Genomic DNA, 15,670 nt, shown 5'->3' on the forward strand with positions numbered 1-15,670 from the left:
CTGATGTTGGTGGCATCATCATGTTGATTAAACTCAAACATGCAAAATTAATACACAGCTGAAAAACTCAACACAGCTTTACCAGTCTCTGATACATAGACGATAGAGCTCCATGCTTCGTATCCCTTTAGAACAAAGTAGAAGATTCTCCAGTCACGCTCTATCTAGGTCTTTCTAGACTCCGAGGGACCTCCTGTTGGCCAGTCACTCATTTTATACAACAGGAAAAATGAAACAAGCTTTTACAGGAGAAAATTCCTAGAGGAGGGACTAGTCAGAGCCACCAGGTGGGTGCTTCACCTCCACCTCTCACTTTCACCACCTCTGCACTCAGCAGCAGAAGGTGCAACCCATCAAACGCACAGTGCAGGGGAAGCTGATTGCTAGGCTCCAATCTAAGAGGTCAGGGAGCAAATTCAGTTCCAGATGTTAGTACAGTTCTGTGTCATAAGACTCAGAGAAATCAGGCTCACAACAAGTTTGGACCAGTAGTTCTGAAGTCTTGGAAATCCTCAAATGCCAACAATATCAGGAAGAGATCTACAGAGCATCCCACTGACTTACCACAGATACCAAAGAACTATTCCTTTGCTTCTGAGCTGAGATCATTACAGACTAGGACCTCTGACTTAATTCATTAGAATTACCATTTCTGTCTCTCATTGTTCTGATAATATAACACCATAGCAACAAATGAGAAGGTCCAAATTATAAGCATGACTCGGAAAGGAAGTGCATAGTTCCTGCATATACAAACTTTGATCTACAGCAGGATGGTCAACAGCATCTGTTACTCTAATATCCCACATTATTACCATCATTTAGCTAAACAGATCACAAAAAGACTGTTCCATTAGCCACCTTCCTGGCATAAATCCAAGGAAGTTGCTGAGTGGTCACGACTGAGCATCAGCATAAATCTACAGGATTTGGAAGGATGGCTGTGACTAAACACCCAGATTTGTCCATATTAGAAGCTTTATGTTATTTCCAGGTTCACATTTTTAGCTACAGTATTATCATAGAATGGTTTATGTTGGAGGGGACCTTAAAGATGATCTAGTTCCAACTCCCGGCAGTGTTGCCAACAACTAGATCAAGCTGCCCAGGATCCCATCCAACCTGGTCTAGAACATCTCCAAGGATGGGGCATCCACAATCTCTCTGGGCAGCCTCTTCCAGCACCTCAGCACTCTGAATAAAAAATTTCTTCCTAACATCTAACCTAAATCCTCCTTCTTTTAGTTTAAAGGTATTCACCCTTGTCCTGTTGCTATCAGACCACGTTCAAAGCCAGTCCCTCTCCTGACTATAAGTTCCCTTCATGTAGTGGAAGGCCACAGTAAGGTCTCCCCAGAGTCTTCTTTTCTCCAAGCTAAACAAGCCCAACTCCCTCAACCTTTCTCCACAGGAGAGGTGCTCCAGCCCTCTGATCATCTTCACGTCCTCATCTGGACCCACTTCAACAGTGCGTCATCTTTACTGTACTGGGAGCTCCAGGCCTGAATGCAGTACTCCAGATGGGGCCTCACAAGGGCAGAGGAGACAGGGACAATCTCCCCTCTCTTTCTCTGCTGGTCACCCTTTTTTGAAGCAGTCCAAGATACTGTTAGCCTTCTGGACTTCAAGTACCCATTGCTGGCTTGTGTCCAGCCTTTCATTCACAAGAACCCCCAAATCCTTCTCCACAGGTCTGCTCTTAATGAGTTGTTCACCCAGTCTGTACTCATATCTAAGACTGCACTGACCCACCAGCAACACCTTGCACAGACTAGAGTCATAGAACCCTTAGAGTTGGAAGGGACCTTTAAAAGTCATCTAGCCCAACTTTCCTACAATGAATGGGGACATCCACAGTTAGATCAGATTGCTCAGAGCCTGGTCCAGCCTCCCCCTGAAAATCTCCAGAGATGGGGCATCCACTACATATGTGGGCAACCTGTTCCAGTGCCTCACCACTCTTACTGTAAAAGTCTTCTTCCTTATATCTATACTAAATCTCCTCTCTTTAATTTTGAGACTATTTCCCCTTGTCCCATCACCACAGACCCCTCTGATCTGGTAGCAGCTCCCCATTACATACTGGAAGGCCGCTATCAGGTCCCAAAATCACAGAATGTCAGGGACTGGAAGGGACCTCAAAAGACCATCTAGGCCAATTCCCCTGCCAGAGCACAAACACCTAGATCAGGTTACACAGGAACATATCCAGGCAGGTTTTGAACATTTCCAGAGAAGGAGACCCCGCAACCTATCAGGGCAGCCTATTCCAGCATTGTTACACTAGCTGTGAAGAAGTTTTTTTATCGTATTTATGTGGAACCTCCTATGATTCAGCTTGCACACATTGCCCCTTGTCCTGTCACTGGATGTCACTGAGAAAGCCTGGCTCCATCCTCCTGACACTCATCCTTACATATTAATAAACGTTAATGAGGTCACCCCTCTGTCTCCTCCAAGCTAAAGAGACCCAAATTCCTCAGCCTTTCCTCGTAAGGGAGATGCTCCACTCCCTATATCCCTATAGGTCTACCCAGAGCCTTCTCTTCTCCAGGCTGAGCAGCCCCAGCTCTCTCAGACTGTCCTTGTAGGAGAGGTGTTCCATTCCTTGGATCATTTTTTATGGTCTTTTCCTGAACACACTCCAACAGGTCAGTGTCTCCCCTGCACTGAAGGCTGCACATCTAGATGCAGTACTCCAGGTAAGGCCTCAACAGTACAAAATAGAGGGGCAGGATCACTTCCCACAGCCTACTGGCCACACTTTCTTTGATGCAGCCCAGGATGCAGTTGGCCTTCTGGGCTGCAAGGGCACATTGCTGGCTCACGTCCAGTTTGCCATATACCAGTATCTCCAAGTCCCTTTCAGCAGGGCTGTGATCAATCCTTTCATCCCCCAACTTGCACTGGTAGTAGATGTTGCCTTGATCCAGCTGGAAGACCTTGCAGTTGGATTTAGCAGCTACCCTCATGAGGTTCACACCTGGGCCCACTGCTCAAGTCTGTCTAGGTCCCTCTGAATGGCATCCCATTTAGTTTCCTCAGGTAGTCATGACTCTAATCTTTGCTTAAAGCAGAAGGGATATTGCTTCTCCAGTCGCACTGCTTGTTTTTTTTCTTTTCCCCTCAGCCTGACCAGCAGATCCTATCCACTTCTTAACATGGAGGGAAAGTCCATGACCTCTCCTACCTCACCTACTCTTATATATCAATTTGAGCACTTTGAAGATGGTGTCACAAGCTGGTGTGTCATTCACAATTGTGTCCGTAACTGCCATTCCAACCATGAGCAAATCCACTTCACTTGCTTAACTTGCTCTGAAGGCAGTCTGTGAAGAGCCATTTTAACAAAACTGGGATGTATCAGTGTGGCACAGCACATGCACTATGGAGCTCATCTAGAAAACAAAGAAATGGCAAAAGCCATCCTTCTGTATAGGCAAATTTTTTGCATGAGAAAATGAGACATGTCCAGGAAACTCAGATACAGATCAAAACAGAACTGTGTACACAGATTCTATCATCTCTGCAAAGCAGAATTTGAGCCTGGAGACACAGTGAGGAGGAAACACAATTTTAGTCTCAGTCCAAGTTAAGTTCTATATGAAACGTCACACATTTAAAAGCAGAAAAAAAAGAAAAAGGCTTCACTCCAACTTATGAGAAATGTCTTGTGTTACTTCCCAGCCAAGAGCAAAGGTCTTGTCAAGAAATTAAGAGATCTTTTTTCTACTAACTGCTTTGGAACAGGATCTCTGAAGAGGCTAAAATAAACTTTTTCCTCCTTGTAACTACAAAGGGGTAGATAAATTCTGTCCTCTCCTTCTGGCTATGAATCCACAAGGATTTCTGTCAGTGAAATGTAGGAATACTATGGAGACGAGTGTAAATACAGTCATATTTCAATCACAAGCCTGAACAACTAGCTTGATCTCTAGCTTTCTGCATCGTAACCCGTACTTCTCCCCTTCCTTCTTTATCTTTCTGTACTCCTTGACTTCAAAGGATATCAATTCCACGTTCAACATGCTTGTCTGCAAGACAGGAACCTAAATCTGAGTATGCAACACACTGATATGCAAAAGATACTGGTGTGAGTTGTAGCTCTCTCGCCATTGACATCTGCAGTCGGTTCACTGACAGCCTACTCCTGGCAGCTGCAAAGCAGTACCATTTTTCAAATGATTTTCCCCCATTTTAAAATACACTTCATGTATGCCTGAGCCTCACTCTTTACCTCATCCAAGGATTATATATGACATCACTATGCTTAAAGAGTACTCCAGCAGGATCTCCAACAGGCTTTCCCCAGCAACTTTTGCTGGCAGATTTGGCTGTAGGTTTCCGTCTTCCCATGTCTGCAGAAGGGTACAGCACAAAGAGATTTGAGATAATCTTAAGACTATTTTATACCACTTGAATAAACCAACTTATTTTGCATAACAAGTAGTTTACAACAAACTCAAAACCACATACTGTAGAGAAGTTGTATTTTTTACCTACAGAAAGCAAACTGAGTTCCTGAGAGTACAATTTTCGCAGTGCACTGATATGTGCATATTACTTAAACTACAATTGCCAAAGCACGTTACTTTGTTGTCAAGTACCAGTTACTTATTAGCCACCTCACTGAATTATGGGCTAATTTATTATTACAATCTATCACATTGCTCTTCAGCCTGCACTAATACAATGCCATTGTGGATCCACATCTGAAGACGACTAAGCTTCAAGAGAAAAGCCTTGAGCTAGGGGAATTGAAAGGCAAAAGTTCCAGCTACTGCCAAAGATAAAAAGTGTACATTTTTCAAGTGGCACTACCTGCAATTTTTTTTTTTTTTTTTGTCATGTTTCTAATATACACACAGTTGTGTTCTGCTTTATGGCACTTCTTATTAAATAAAGCCTTACATCCAGCAGCCCTGAGTAAGCACAGAGAAGCTAGGATAATAGATAAACTTCCTGCAGAATTTTGCTACTGTTTTAACAGCGGCCTCAATGAGCATCACTTAGTACCAGGCAGCTACTCCACTAATTGATGCTTTTATTATTACTGTTGTTAAACAGCACTTACTGCTGTTTATCAATCAGAAATAACCAGCTTTATGTGTAGTAAATCACCTGTCCAAATTATTCATAGTCCTCCTAAGTGAGACATATTGTACAGGTAAATACATTAGCATTTGCACAGTTTATTCTACATACTGTTATCAGCAAGACAGCATTCGCCTAGGTCAGCTGCAAGCTAGCTTTCAATAAGCAGTACTTGAAAGAGCTGGCAGCACAGCTGTGCCGTATCAACTAACAACTCACAGGCTTCTCCAATTTAAAGGCAGACTTTGCAGTGCTGAACTGCCAGGGATGCACTCCTAGCAGTGAGCTAACGCACAGCCAGTTGCATAGTGCTGCAGCCACAGAAGGCTCAGCAGGCACACTGTGACTTACCCTGATACCAGGAGGAAGCTCTGGTCATCCCTAACCCCCATATGGTACAAGATCTCTCTGAGGATATAGCACAGAGGGAGAATTCCACTTTTGATAGATAATGGCAGCCTTGAAAGAGTGCTGTTATATGTGACCTCAAAGACAAAATTGTTATTGAGCTAACTGGATAGCAGCATGTTTAACATGGTCTAGAGATTTAGGATTTCAATGTGTTTTTCAACCAAAAAGAAGCAGCACATACAAAGCACACCTTGGATAAAGATGTGTGCCAGTCTGACGAGTCAGATTAATCTCCACAGCAGGAATTCAGGCACTGGAAATCACCTTTCCTTGGAAATGAATGAAGACAAAAACCTAAATCCTCTGCGTCATCATCTCTACTCCTTTCTCCTAGTTCTAGTGCGAGGGGTATGGTTTGACATCAGTAGACCTACAATATCATATATTACATAATTGAGATGAGAATGTACATCTATTGCTAGTTTTTCTTAGTAAGTGAAGAATGGACAATGACGTCAAGAAATCAGAATACACTGAAAACCTTACCTACGTGGACAGATTCATTAGAAGAAGTAATGAACACTCATTTCCTCTCTGGTGAAGAGCCCTAACTCTGAGAAAATGAAGAGGGAAGCTTGTCTGCCGATAGCACGTACATGTGAACACGTACACAAAACAGAGCCAGGAAGGGACGATGCCTTAACAGACAGTCTCCTCTGTTTTGGTGAGATTTGATGTCTTCCAGAACTCTGGATTTTAGTGGCAAAACCTCTGTCTGTCATGGAGACACAGCTGCACAAAATATCAGAAAAACCTAAAGCCAGGCTACAAACAGGAGACAACATAACATCCATGCTACTGGCAGAGCCTGCCTACTGATTTTATAGCCTTTCTAACCCAGCAGAATATTTGGAGGAGAACGGTGATACATAAACAGCATCCGTGTAGTTACCAATGCTCAGAAATTACAGCCAGACACACACAGTGAACCTAAACCTCTTATGATTTATAGCATGGCTGTTTGTGTGTCATCCTGACACTGGGATATATGTATAATAGACGTCATTAAAGCAAAGAAAATAGGATTGAAAGATGATTCTCTACAAAGGACTCTACAGAGGGTCTTCTGTCCACATGCACTAACTCCATAACAAAAAGGAAAGCACGCTGTATGAGAGAGTACAAGGCTAAGGGCTTTGTCATTTCTGCTCTGTGTGATGCAAACTGCAAGTGTGCAGAGCTGCTGTACAATACACCAAGACGGCAGGAGAGGAAAGCAAGGTCAAGTATACATTTTTAATGGCAAAAAACCTTAATGCAAGTAAGGCATGTATTAGTAGAAAACTGAAAGCTATATGGGCATTTATTACTTGTACTTCAAGAGCTTTTATCAATCTTCTTCTAAAAGAAAGAACTGACCCTTTCAAACACATTTATCACACAAAACTGAGTACTAGTGGAGTACACACAATCACAGAGTAAGATCACGTTTATAGAGACAGAACACATTTTAAATATCATTATTTTCAGTGCACTATTTTCTAAAGTGTTTAAGAATTAAAAATATATATATATGAAAGCAGAGCAGGGGTGGGAAACAGCTAGGATAGGAAGCAGAAGAATCTCAGCTTGCACCACTACCGCAGAGAAGCAGTCTGACAGGCACTCAGACATCAGTTACCCTCCCAGCAATCAGGCAAGCTCATGTCCTAGAAGCCAATTTTTTGAACTGTGCTAATAATACATCAGTCAGCAAAGCAAATGCTGCAGAAATCCAGCCAAACATACATGCAGGCTGTAGGCACGAACAAGAGACTTTTTCTTAATTAAAAGCAGCGAGACTGAAGACTAACTTTCTACAAACCACTGTTTCTCCACTTACATTCTCAGTATCAAGAATTTAAAACTGCCTAAGTTTGGATTTCAAAAGGTTGTAGACTGCCTGGAATCACCATCCCTTACTCACATTCTTTAGACACCTCATTTCAAAAACTGTAAACTGGATCTATACTGTGGATTAAATCCAAGCCTTATTTCCTATTCTTGCCTTCCTCGCAGTAATATAGGAGATACTTAGTAGTGGGAAATGCTCATTAGAGATCTTCTGCGTTTGATGTAGTACCATTTCCCTAATGAGCGTTGAACAATTTCCATGTTTTGAAAGCAGAGATATTTCCTTTTAAAAATAAAATCAGTCTGATGGGAAGTTGACCTCCATGAAATATTTCCTTCCATTTCACTTTCCTATGGCAATTCCCTAACAACTTCCTCACCTTCTTCTATTCCGCTCACATATTAAGCTTTTCTAGTAGTTGTGAAAAACCATAAGCTGCAACTTCCAGGTGACTGTGAATCGTCGTTAAGCTGATTCCCCTGTATGATAGGAGTTAACTCTGTAGTAGAGTACAAGCACATGATGCAAGTGAACTTTCCAGGATAGCCACTCTGACTGCAATCAGAACTAGCAGCTCAACCTCTGAATGCTTTGCCCTCAGCCGCTTCAAGCCAGTGCTAGGGCCCACAGCCTGAAAACTCACAGATCAGTTAGATTATCCATTGCCAATCTTTGTTCTGTTTCTCTCACATCTGCATCTTCTGTGGAGGAAAATCTCACTTAAAAGATTTCACCTTCCAGTGTCTGCACTGCCCAGCCTAGTGGCTTCAGCAGTCCCTTAGCATGCAGTTGCATCCTTGAAGAGATTATCTTCCATTTCTCATTAAAAACCTGACAGCCACACAACTTCAGATGCTAATATCTGCCTGTCATTTTCTTATCTAAAAAAATCCATAGCACTTTCAAGCAATGATGCCCCTGTTCTCCAGTTTCTCACACCATTACACCAGCTCCTAACATTACCCTTCAATTTACCAGCCAAGATGACCACAAAACCCAGGCAAAGGCCCAGGTATTTGCCTACAGAATTCTACTTATATGGGCACAGCCCTAGGCTTCTACTTCACATGTTCACTCAGCCATCCACGTTGGGTTTTCAGGCCCAAATACACAGTCACCTCAGGATGCATGAGGAGAAGGGACCTCTGAGGCCAAAAAAAATTATATGTAGAAGCACACTGTGCTATCTCATAAAATGAGAAAGATCTGACTTAAGGTACAGTAGTTTTGCTACAGGCTTTTGCAGCAAGCTCGTGTTCTGTGGCTGAGCTACAGCAGGTTGGTACCAGTTTTGTCAGTGATGTTTACATATATGAACAGCTCTATCCCTGTCAGAGAGAAAAAAGGTCTGCTCAGTTTACTTACTTTTTTTTTTTTTTTTTAAGACAATGTCAGAGCTGCAGAGTCAATAGGTAACTTCTAACATCCAGCTGTGTTACACAACTTCCAGCTAAGGGATGCAAAGAAAAGTAGTACACAAAGTGCCAACAATACATATTTCTGGTCCCATTGCACCCATTCATCCACTGATAGACTCAGACAGGAATCACTGTCCTTCTCTAGCTGTGCTAGCAGCCTAATCACACCAAACACTTCCAGCATCTTCTCATTTTCTGAGAAATGTTTTCTGTTATTACTCCTTTTTACTCAAGTAGACTCTCTCTTCACCTGGTTGAGTTTCAATTTATCTTTCGTCAACACTCATGAATAAGAACAAATGAAAGAAGTGACACACTGCTTTTAAAGTAGCAGCAAGGAATTGAGATATGTTTTACTCAGGTCATAAAAATACAACACAATGAACGTGGTTGTTTTTCATACAGTTAAAAGAAACTTCACTGAAACAATACGGTATGTAAGAGATACTAGCTTGTCACATTCATTTCTCATTTTTAAAGAATAATTAATAGAAAATCAGCCAGAGCTCTGCATACAGGTGAAGCAAATATTCCAGCGTCTTCATTTAAAAAAAAAAAAAAGACCTTAATACTGAAAGCTACAACTGAAATCAGAGAGTTGTCCTACCATCTGTCTAAAATGAAAGGGTTTTAATTTCCTCATTATCATGAAAAATATAGCAAAATGCGAGGTATGACACTATTTTGAAGCATTATTTTTACTGGTGACAGCAAAATCTACTTAGATATGCAAACACCCAGTAAGCATATCAAACTGCAGGATACCACATTGCTCCTGTCAAATTGCAAGATCAGAGCTTCAACAGACTTGCTTAGCAGACCTTCACTGCAGCTGAGACCATACTAGGATAGGCAGTGAAGGTGAGCCTAGCACATAAAAATCAGAGAGAAATGGCACACGATCAGAAGAACACATTTGCATCGTAGGCTACTGTTCACTCTGCTGATAATGTAATTTAAACAGAGAAATAGCACCAGCCACTTTTTAATACAAAACCTGTTAACGTCCAGAAGTAGCAGTGCTGGGCCGGGGTATCTGGCGGGACACATCTTTGTCCAAACATATACAAATGGTCAAAAGACACACAGCTACAAAGGAAAGAAGCAAGGCAGATGGATGCATATCTTCCACTGAAGGAATATTGGGCAGTTTACTGTTTGCCTTGCCTGAAGTTGTCAGATGCAGGAAGGGAAATGCTAGCATCCATCCTATACACAAAAAGCAACGCACACCTTTTTCAGGAGCTTGGTTCTTCATGCAGTCAGAGCTCAATCTAAAGGACTATCCAGATACACTGCTAGACACCAGACACCATGTATTACTTTCCTTTCTTTGCAGAGAAGAAGAACTTGCACAAAGAAGGAAATAAAGAGAACTTCCTATAATCTCCTTCTTACTAAAGAATAGTAATATACAAATAGTATATTTGTAATTCCACAGTAAATCCAACCATTCTCAGCAGCAAGCGGCATTTCCTTCCCAGTCCTTGCAGTGTCAGCACCCCACTAGAAATATTTACTGTCTTTAACCAGATGCTGTTATAGTGGGGTGTAGAAAGGAGCTTTACCTACTTGTCATGAATTATTAACCAGAAAAATCCCTTTTGTCGCCCTTCACAGAGGCTTGATTTGCAAGTTTAAAAATCAAACTGACACTTAACGTCTCTTGTACAAATACCCAACCTTTTAAAAAATGCTCGGGGCATTATAAATACATTTTTTCATGAATATGAGAACAACAATTCTATAAATAGCTGTTCTTCACAGAACTGCTTCAAGACATTGTTTTTACAGACAACAGTAGGAAACTGAAGTAGGTCTCAGTGCCAAATATATTAAAAGTTAAATAAACTCTCCAATCAACTCTGGCTTTCCATTTATTATTACAAAGTTTGCCACTATTTTTCAACTTAAAAAATTAGTTTATGCAAGGGAATGGACAAATCAGTTGACTGTGCTGTGTTTTGGTATAGCTTCTGGGTTGGTACAAATCAGATATATCCGTCAACTTCTTTGGGAATCCACTTTCCATCTTTGGACAGTGATTTAACACCACTGTACTGTCAATGCACAAAGGTGCTATTAACCAGCACCACCTTGCAGAAACACAAACTGAGGCAAAGTTTTTACTGTAACTCTACAACATGACTTCCAAACACACTGAGTCAAAACTATGCTCCATCTCCCCTAAAAAGCAAACATAGGAAGATAAATATGATCTAATGCAACACTAAATTGACTGTACGTTCTGCACATTCAATGGTTGCTACCTCCTCAAGTAATTTCTGCATTGGTATCTAAACATAAAATCAGCATGAACTTGTGAAAAACAGCTACACAATGAAAAAAAATGAGTTTCTATAGGAAGAATAGCACAGGTATGTATTTAGTCATCTTGGCATATACTTCAAAACAAGGCCAAAGCTCCAACACCACCAGGTTTTCAACAGGCAACAGGTACAAGTACTTCATAAGTACTTGAAAGCTCATCTGTAGAAAACTTATTTTGTTTCAAGCTGTAATACAGCATTTTGCTCTAACAGGTGCAACAATAATTTGACATTATATGTTTCATAATCTTTATGAAACAAATTCCACTCAGTTACTGAGGGTACCAGCTTTAACCCTGCTGTTGCTCCAGTGTCCAACAACTGAAAGCACAACAGTGCCGATTTTAAGGGGTGACATGGATGTAAAAGTGGCATACAGCAGAGATGAATCAAGCCATGATCTTCTCAACAGCTCTCCAGCCACAGTAGTGACCTAAGCAAGCTGGAATGTTTTTAAAAGAAAATAAGTGTCCAGTGAGGATTAGTAAGAATTTAGTGACGTGTCTTAGCAGGCATGGCCAGGGAGTACTACAGCATGAGGAAGAATTCAAAGGGAGCTCTGGCCCTTGGGTATTCCAAGATCTGTTATGCACCACAGCCAACATCCTCAGTGTATGGAAGGCAAAACATAGAAACCACAACTACGAAACAAAACAGCATGCTAAACTGATCCTTGCCTGTAAACTAAAAAAAAAAATCTTACATCTCACTGGCCATCAGACCATTAACATGGCTTCATGTGACCAGTGTACAGCAGAACTCCAGGATTTCACCCTTCTTTCCATGCTTTATGCACTAGAGATGAGCCACAGGCCTGTTTATATTTGCTCCCCAGAAGAGCAAAGGAACATAGGTTGATGCAATGCTTGTCTACGATGTGACAGTTCCATGTGAACTGGCATGCAAAACCTCCTAATTCCTACTCATCACACCACTGGAAACAGAAACAAACATTCTGGAATAGGAATCTTTTCCTCTTACCTTGTTTTGATCTGTCCAGTAGAAGAAAAATCCCTGTGGATCCGTTCTGAGTATAATTGGAGTCACAACAGTTGAGTCCTAGATGAAAATAAATAAATAACACGTCAGCATACAGAACACATAATTACGCACTAGCTACTTTGCCTCCCATGTTAATGGATTGCAATAGTACCCCAAAGGTATCCCTTGCAGGATGCCACTAGAAGACTTAGTATCACCTGCCTAATTTCCATTTTTCTGACATAATGCATTTCCATTACTTAGGAGAACGTGTTAAGTAATTCCAAACCTATCAACACATGGAGTATTTCCAGAAAAGCTAGACGTGGAGTTAAACAGGCATAACATACTGTCAAACTAGAGTCCATATAATGAAGTACTATAGTTATCAGAAGTTCTATCTAAATTCAGATTAACTTTTATATGTAGATCAAGCTAAATGCCTACAAGCTTTATTTAACATCTAAAGTCTGAATTTGCCTAGAAAACTCAAATAGTATCTATTACACTACAGTAAGACTTCTGTCAATTGCTGTATTTAAAACAAAACAAACAAACAAATCACGACAACAATCCTACTCAGATAGTTTCAGTAATGGAAGTACATGTATACCTCCCCCAGATCAACTAAAAACCTGTTTGCTATGGTAAGATACATAGCTTGGGTAATTTGAAAACAAGCATCTTTGCAAATACTAACATTAAGGAGGCCTGGTTTCCTACATACATGTCTTCTGACTGGCACCTGGCCCAGGAGATACAGGCTCAAACTGAAGCCTTTCCCACAAGTGGGTGTCCATTACATCTCTCACCCACCGGGATTCGCTGATGCCTAACAATAATTGAGATCTGTGTAGCCTGGTTCTAGCAGGATTTCTCCTATCCTTGCTCTTTCATTTTTTATTACATACGTAAAAACACTGTTGCCTTGAGACCCCTACCTTTCTGCTACATTCAACTAGAAAGTCATGGAGAGAGCACAGAAAAGAGGAGGAAGACAAGCAGTGAAAAATAGCTTATGCCTTATCTCCACAGGAAGCCTGACTAAGTACCTCCTCAAACAGAATGCATGTTTCTGTTGAAGCATGATAGGTATTTTACAGCTTCAGCATCCACCTACTTCCAAAGCAGCATTATGTGAGGTCAGCCTAAAGTCCTCTGAGAAAAACAAAAAGCAGGTTCTAATGCATTCTGATCAAGATCAAATGCATTTAATTGTGGAGGCCTTTTTGATGCTTTTTTGTTTGTTTGTTTTTGTAGTAGCAGTGGAGTTTGTTGGTGTTGATTATTTGGGGAGGGGGGAAGAGCAATTTAAGTGCAAATAAAGTTGTTGGAGGCAGCAGGCCCATAAACAAAAACTAATATATAAGTGTCATTTCTGAGGCAGAAAGATAACACTTTCTAATATTATGCTATCGCTACAGTCCTTTGTGATGGAGCAACAAACTCCCAATAACAGGCATTCATGAAACAGAGAAGGTGAGTTTGTATTTCTCTTACGCTGAGAAAAAACACAAAGCAAACACTGCACCGAGAAGAAATATAAATTCAAACTTTTAAGTGAGCGTACAAATCCTCGTTGTCACTGGAAGATCTGGGGATTAACTGTGCCCCAGTACAGCGATACCCCACATGGCTCCACATGAGCTTTCAGAGGCTGGAAACAAGAGCAGCTGTCCCAGTCAGTGCTGTGGGCTGCATCCCAGCTGGGATCAAGGCTGTGCACACAGCACCACTGTTATGAGATAACTCTCCTTTTTCATCCTATTTCATGTTCCACACAGTCTACGTATAACTATGTAAAATAAGGAAATAAGACTCTAAGTGTCCTTCTGCAATGTCGTAAGACATATAAACCCAGGGGGGACAGACAAAAGTAGGCAAAAGCAATGGGAAACAGACAGGCATGAAGAGATTATGTCTAACATTAATCAGTTGCGGTGGTTTATCATTTCAAATCAGCTGCTTCAGCCCCAAAGCTGTTTGGATTTGTCTGTGCTGATGACATATAGCTGTCAAAGCAATACTCTCCTGGATGTGGGCTGTAAGGTTTTGACTATAATCAGACTCAAAAAAGTGGGGGCTGGAGAGAGAGCCTTAGCGTCTCTGAGGTGACATAAAGGAAGCCCCATCCTGATAAGGATAACACTGAGTTAATTAAAGATCCACCATGCTCTAGATAGATTTTATATTAAAACTAACTATAAAAAAGCAGCCATACATTACTCCTGTTTGCTAAATTAGCTACACTACTCTGGCATTAAGCAGAACATAATTAACACACTGATGAACACAAGAACCTGGCTCTGTCACACTACACAAACACAGGATCAGAGGATAACTTTGTACATGTGGCTCTGTGTACATAAGTCTTAGGAAGCCTTCCACACTGTTAACAGCAGCAATAAAAGCCACGTGCAGAATACTTCATATATTCCACAAGATAACTGCTAAGTCTTCTGAAGTCCCTGCCACGAGGAGCCAGACTACTTAGATCTGGAAGCAAAGTGGAAGTAAGCCCCTTGAGTCAAGCCTGCAAGTTGTGCTGCCCGCTCCACACAAACACAGCAGCCTCAGTCATGTGGAAGAGGTCTGTGGCTTTTATGTTGCTTTGCAATCAGGGATGGTCACTGCCTACCTTTGCCAAAAAGGTACACTGAAAATAAAACTTTACACTCAAGAAAGAGTGCTTCAAGGTTTTGAATTAGAAACTTATTTCAAGTGACAATTGTTTGGAACATTTATTTACAAAAACATTCTACTATCTGGAAAGAAATGTCATTTGTTATCCAGAAGACACACCTGCATCCTGAGGTGCATTCATTTTATTACCTCACTGAAAGAGCTGACCTATCTCATCACTCCCCTGAACAGTTACCAAACATATATGCCTCTTCAGATGAGGGTGACAGACAGGACAAGTGATCTGCACTACCTCACAGCCCTCCATACTCTCAAGCTGTAAAAGATAAAGGAAGAAGATTGAGGAGAAATGCCTTGAAGGACAAAGAGATAAGAAGCAGAGGTTAATTTCTTCCCTAACCCATTCAGATCCAGAATATGAAAATAAAACAGAAAGGGGAGGGGGGGGGGGGGGGGGGAGAGGAGAAATGTAGTGTTGTACATCCCCAGATTCTTGTGACACCTGCAAGTATTTAAGGAAAGAAGCAGAAGGTAACCAAGGGAAGAATCAAATGTGATCAGAAGAGAAGAGGAAAAAGCAGAGCATTGCAGTCAGTGAAAATGATTGCAAGTTCCCAGTTTTTTTTAAATGCCACCACAGGTGCTTCAGCCAAGCAGGGGCTTGATCTGACTGGCTCTGCAAATTCCTCACACAGAAGGATTTCCAGTGGTCCTATCCTGACAGCCTCACTGTGCATACTGCAATAGTCTGAATTCAAGTGAGCATTTTTAAATGATTATTTATATTGACATCTAAAGGCCCCTTAATTAAGAAAAAAACTTCAGGCCATTTCTCTATTCTCTGCCAACTTCACAGCCTCAAATAAGTAACGTGGTTTGTTCTGTACTATTTCTTTTCAGTTGCCTCCTAATTGACCGCACAGCTTCATACCCTGCAACAGCACTATTCTTTATTTTAT

At 41.2% G+C, this 15,670-nt stretch overlaps 1 protein-coding gene across 5 annotated transcripts in view; it reads right to left on the bottom strand.

Annotated features, from left to right (window-relative positions):
* PLCB1 (phospholipase C beta 1) overlaps positions 1-15,670 on the bottom strand; it is a 425,847-nt gene that overhangs the window by 352,029 nt on the left and 58,148 nt on the right. For all 5 annotated transcript variants that reach the window (XM_046939523.1, XM_040698205.2, XM_046939524.1 and 2 more), the window contains one exon: positions 12,069-12,146. Coding sequence is in view for 1 of the 5 variants with exons in the window: in XM_025149258.3 (XP_025005026.1) it covers positions 12,069-12,146 (78 nt within the window). In the remaining 4 variants the exon portion in view is untranslated. The remainder of the gene's footprint in view (positions 1-12,068; positions 12,147-15,670) is intronic.

The sequence above is a fragment of the Gallus gallus genome, chromosome 3, assembly GCF_016699485.2.
Source record: "Gallus gallus isolate bGalGal1 chromosome 3, bGalGal1.mat.broiler.GRCg7b, whole genome shotgun sequence".
Classification (NCBI taxonomy): Eukaryota; Metazoa; Chordata; class Aves; order Galliformes; family Phasianidae; genus Gallus; species Gallus gallus.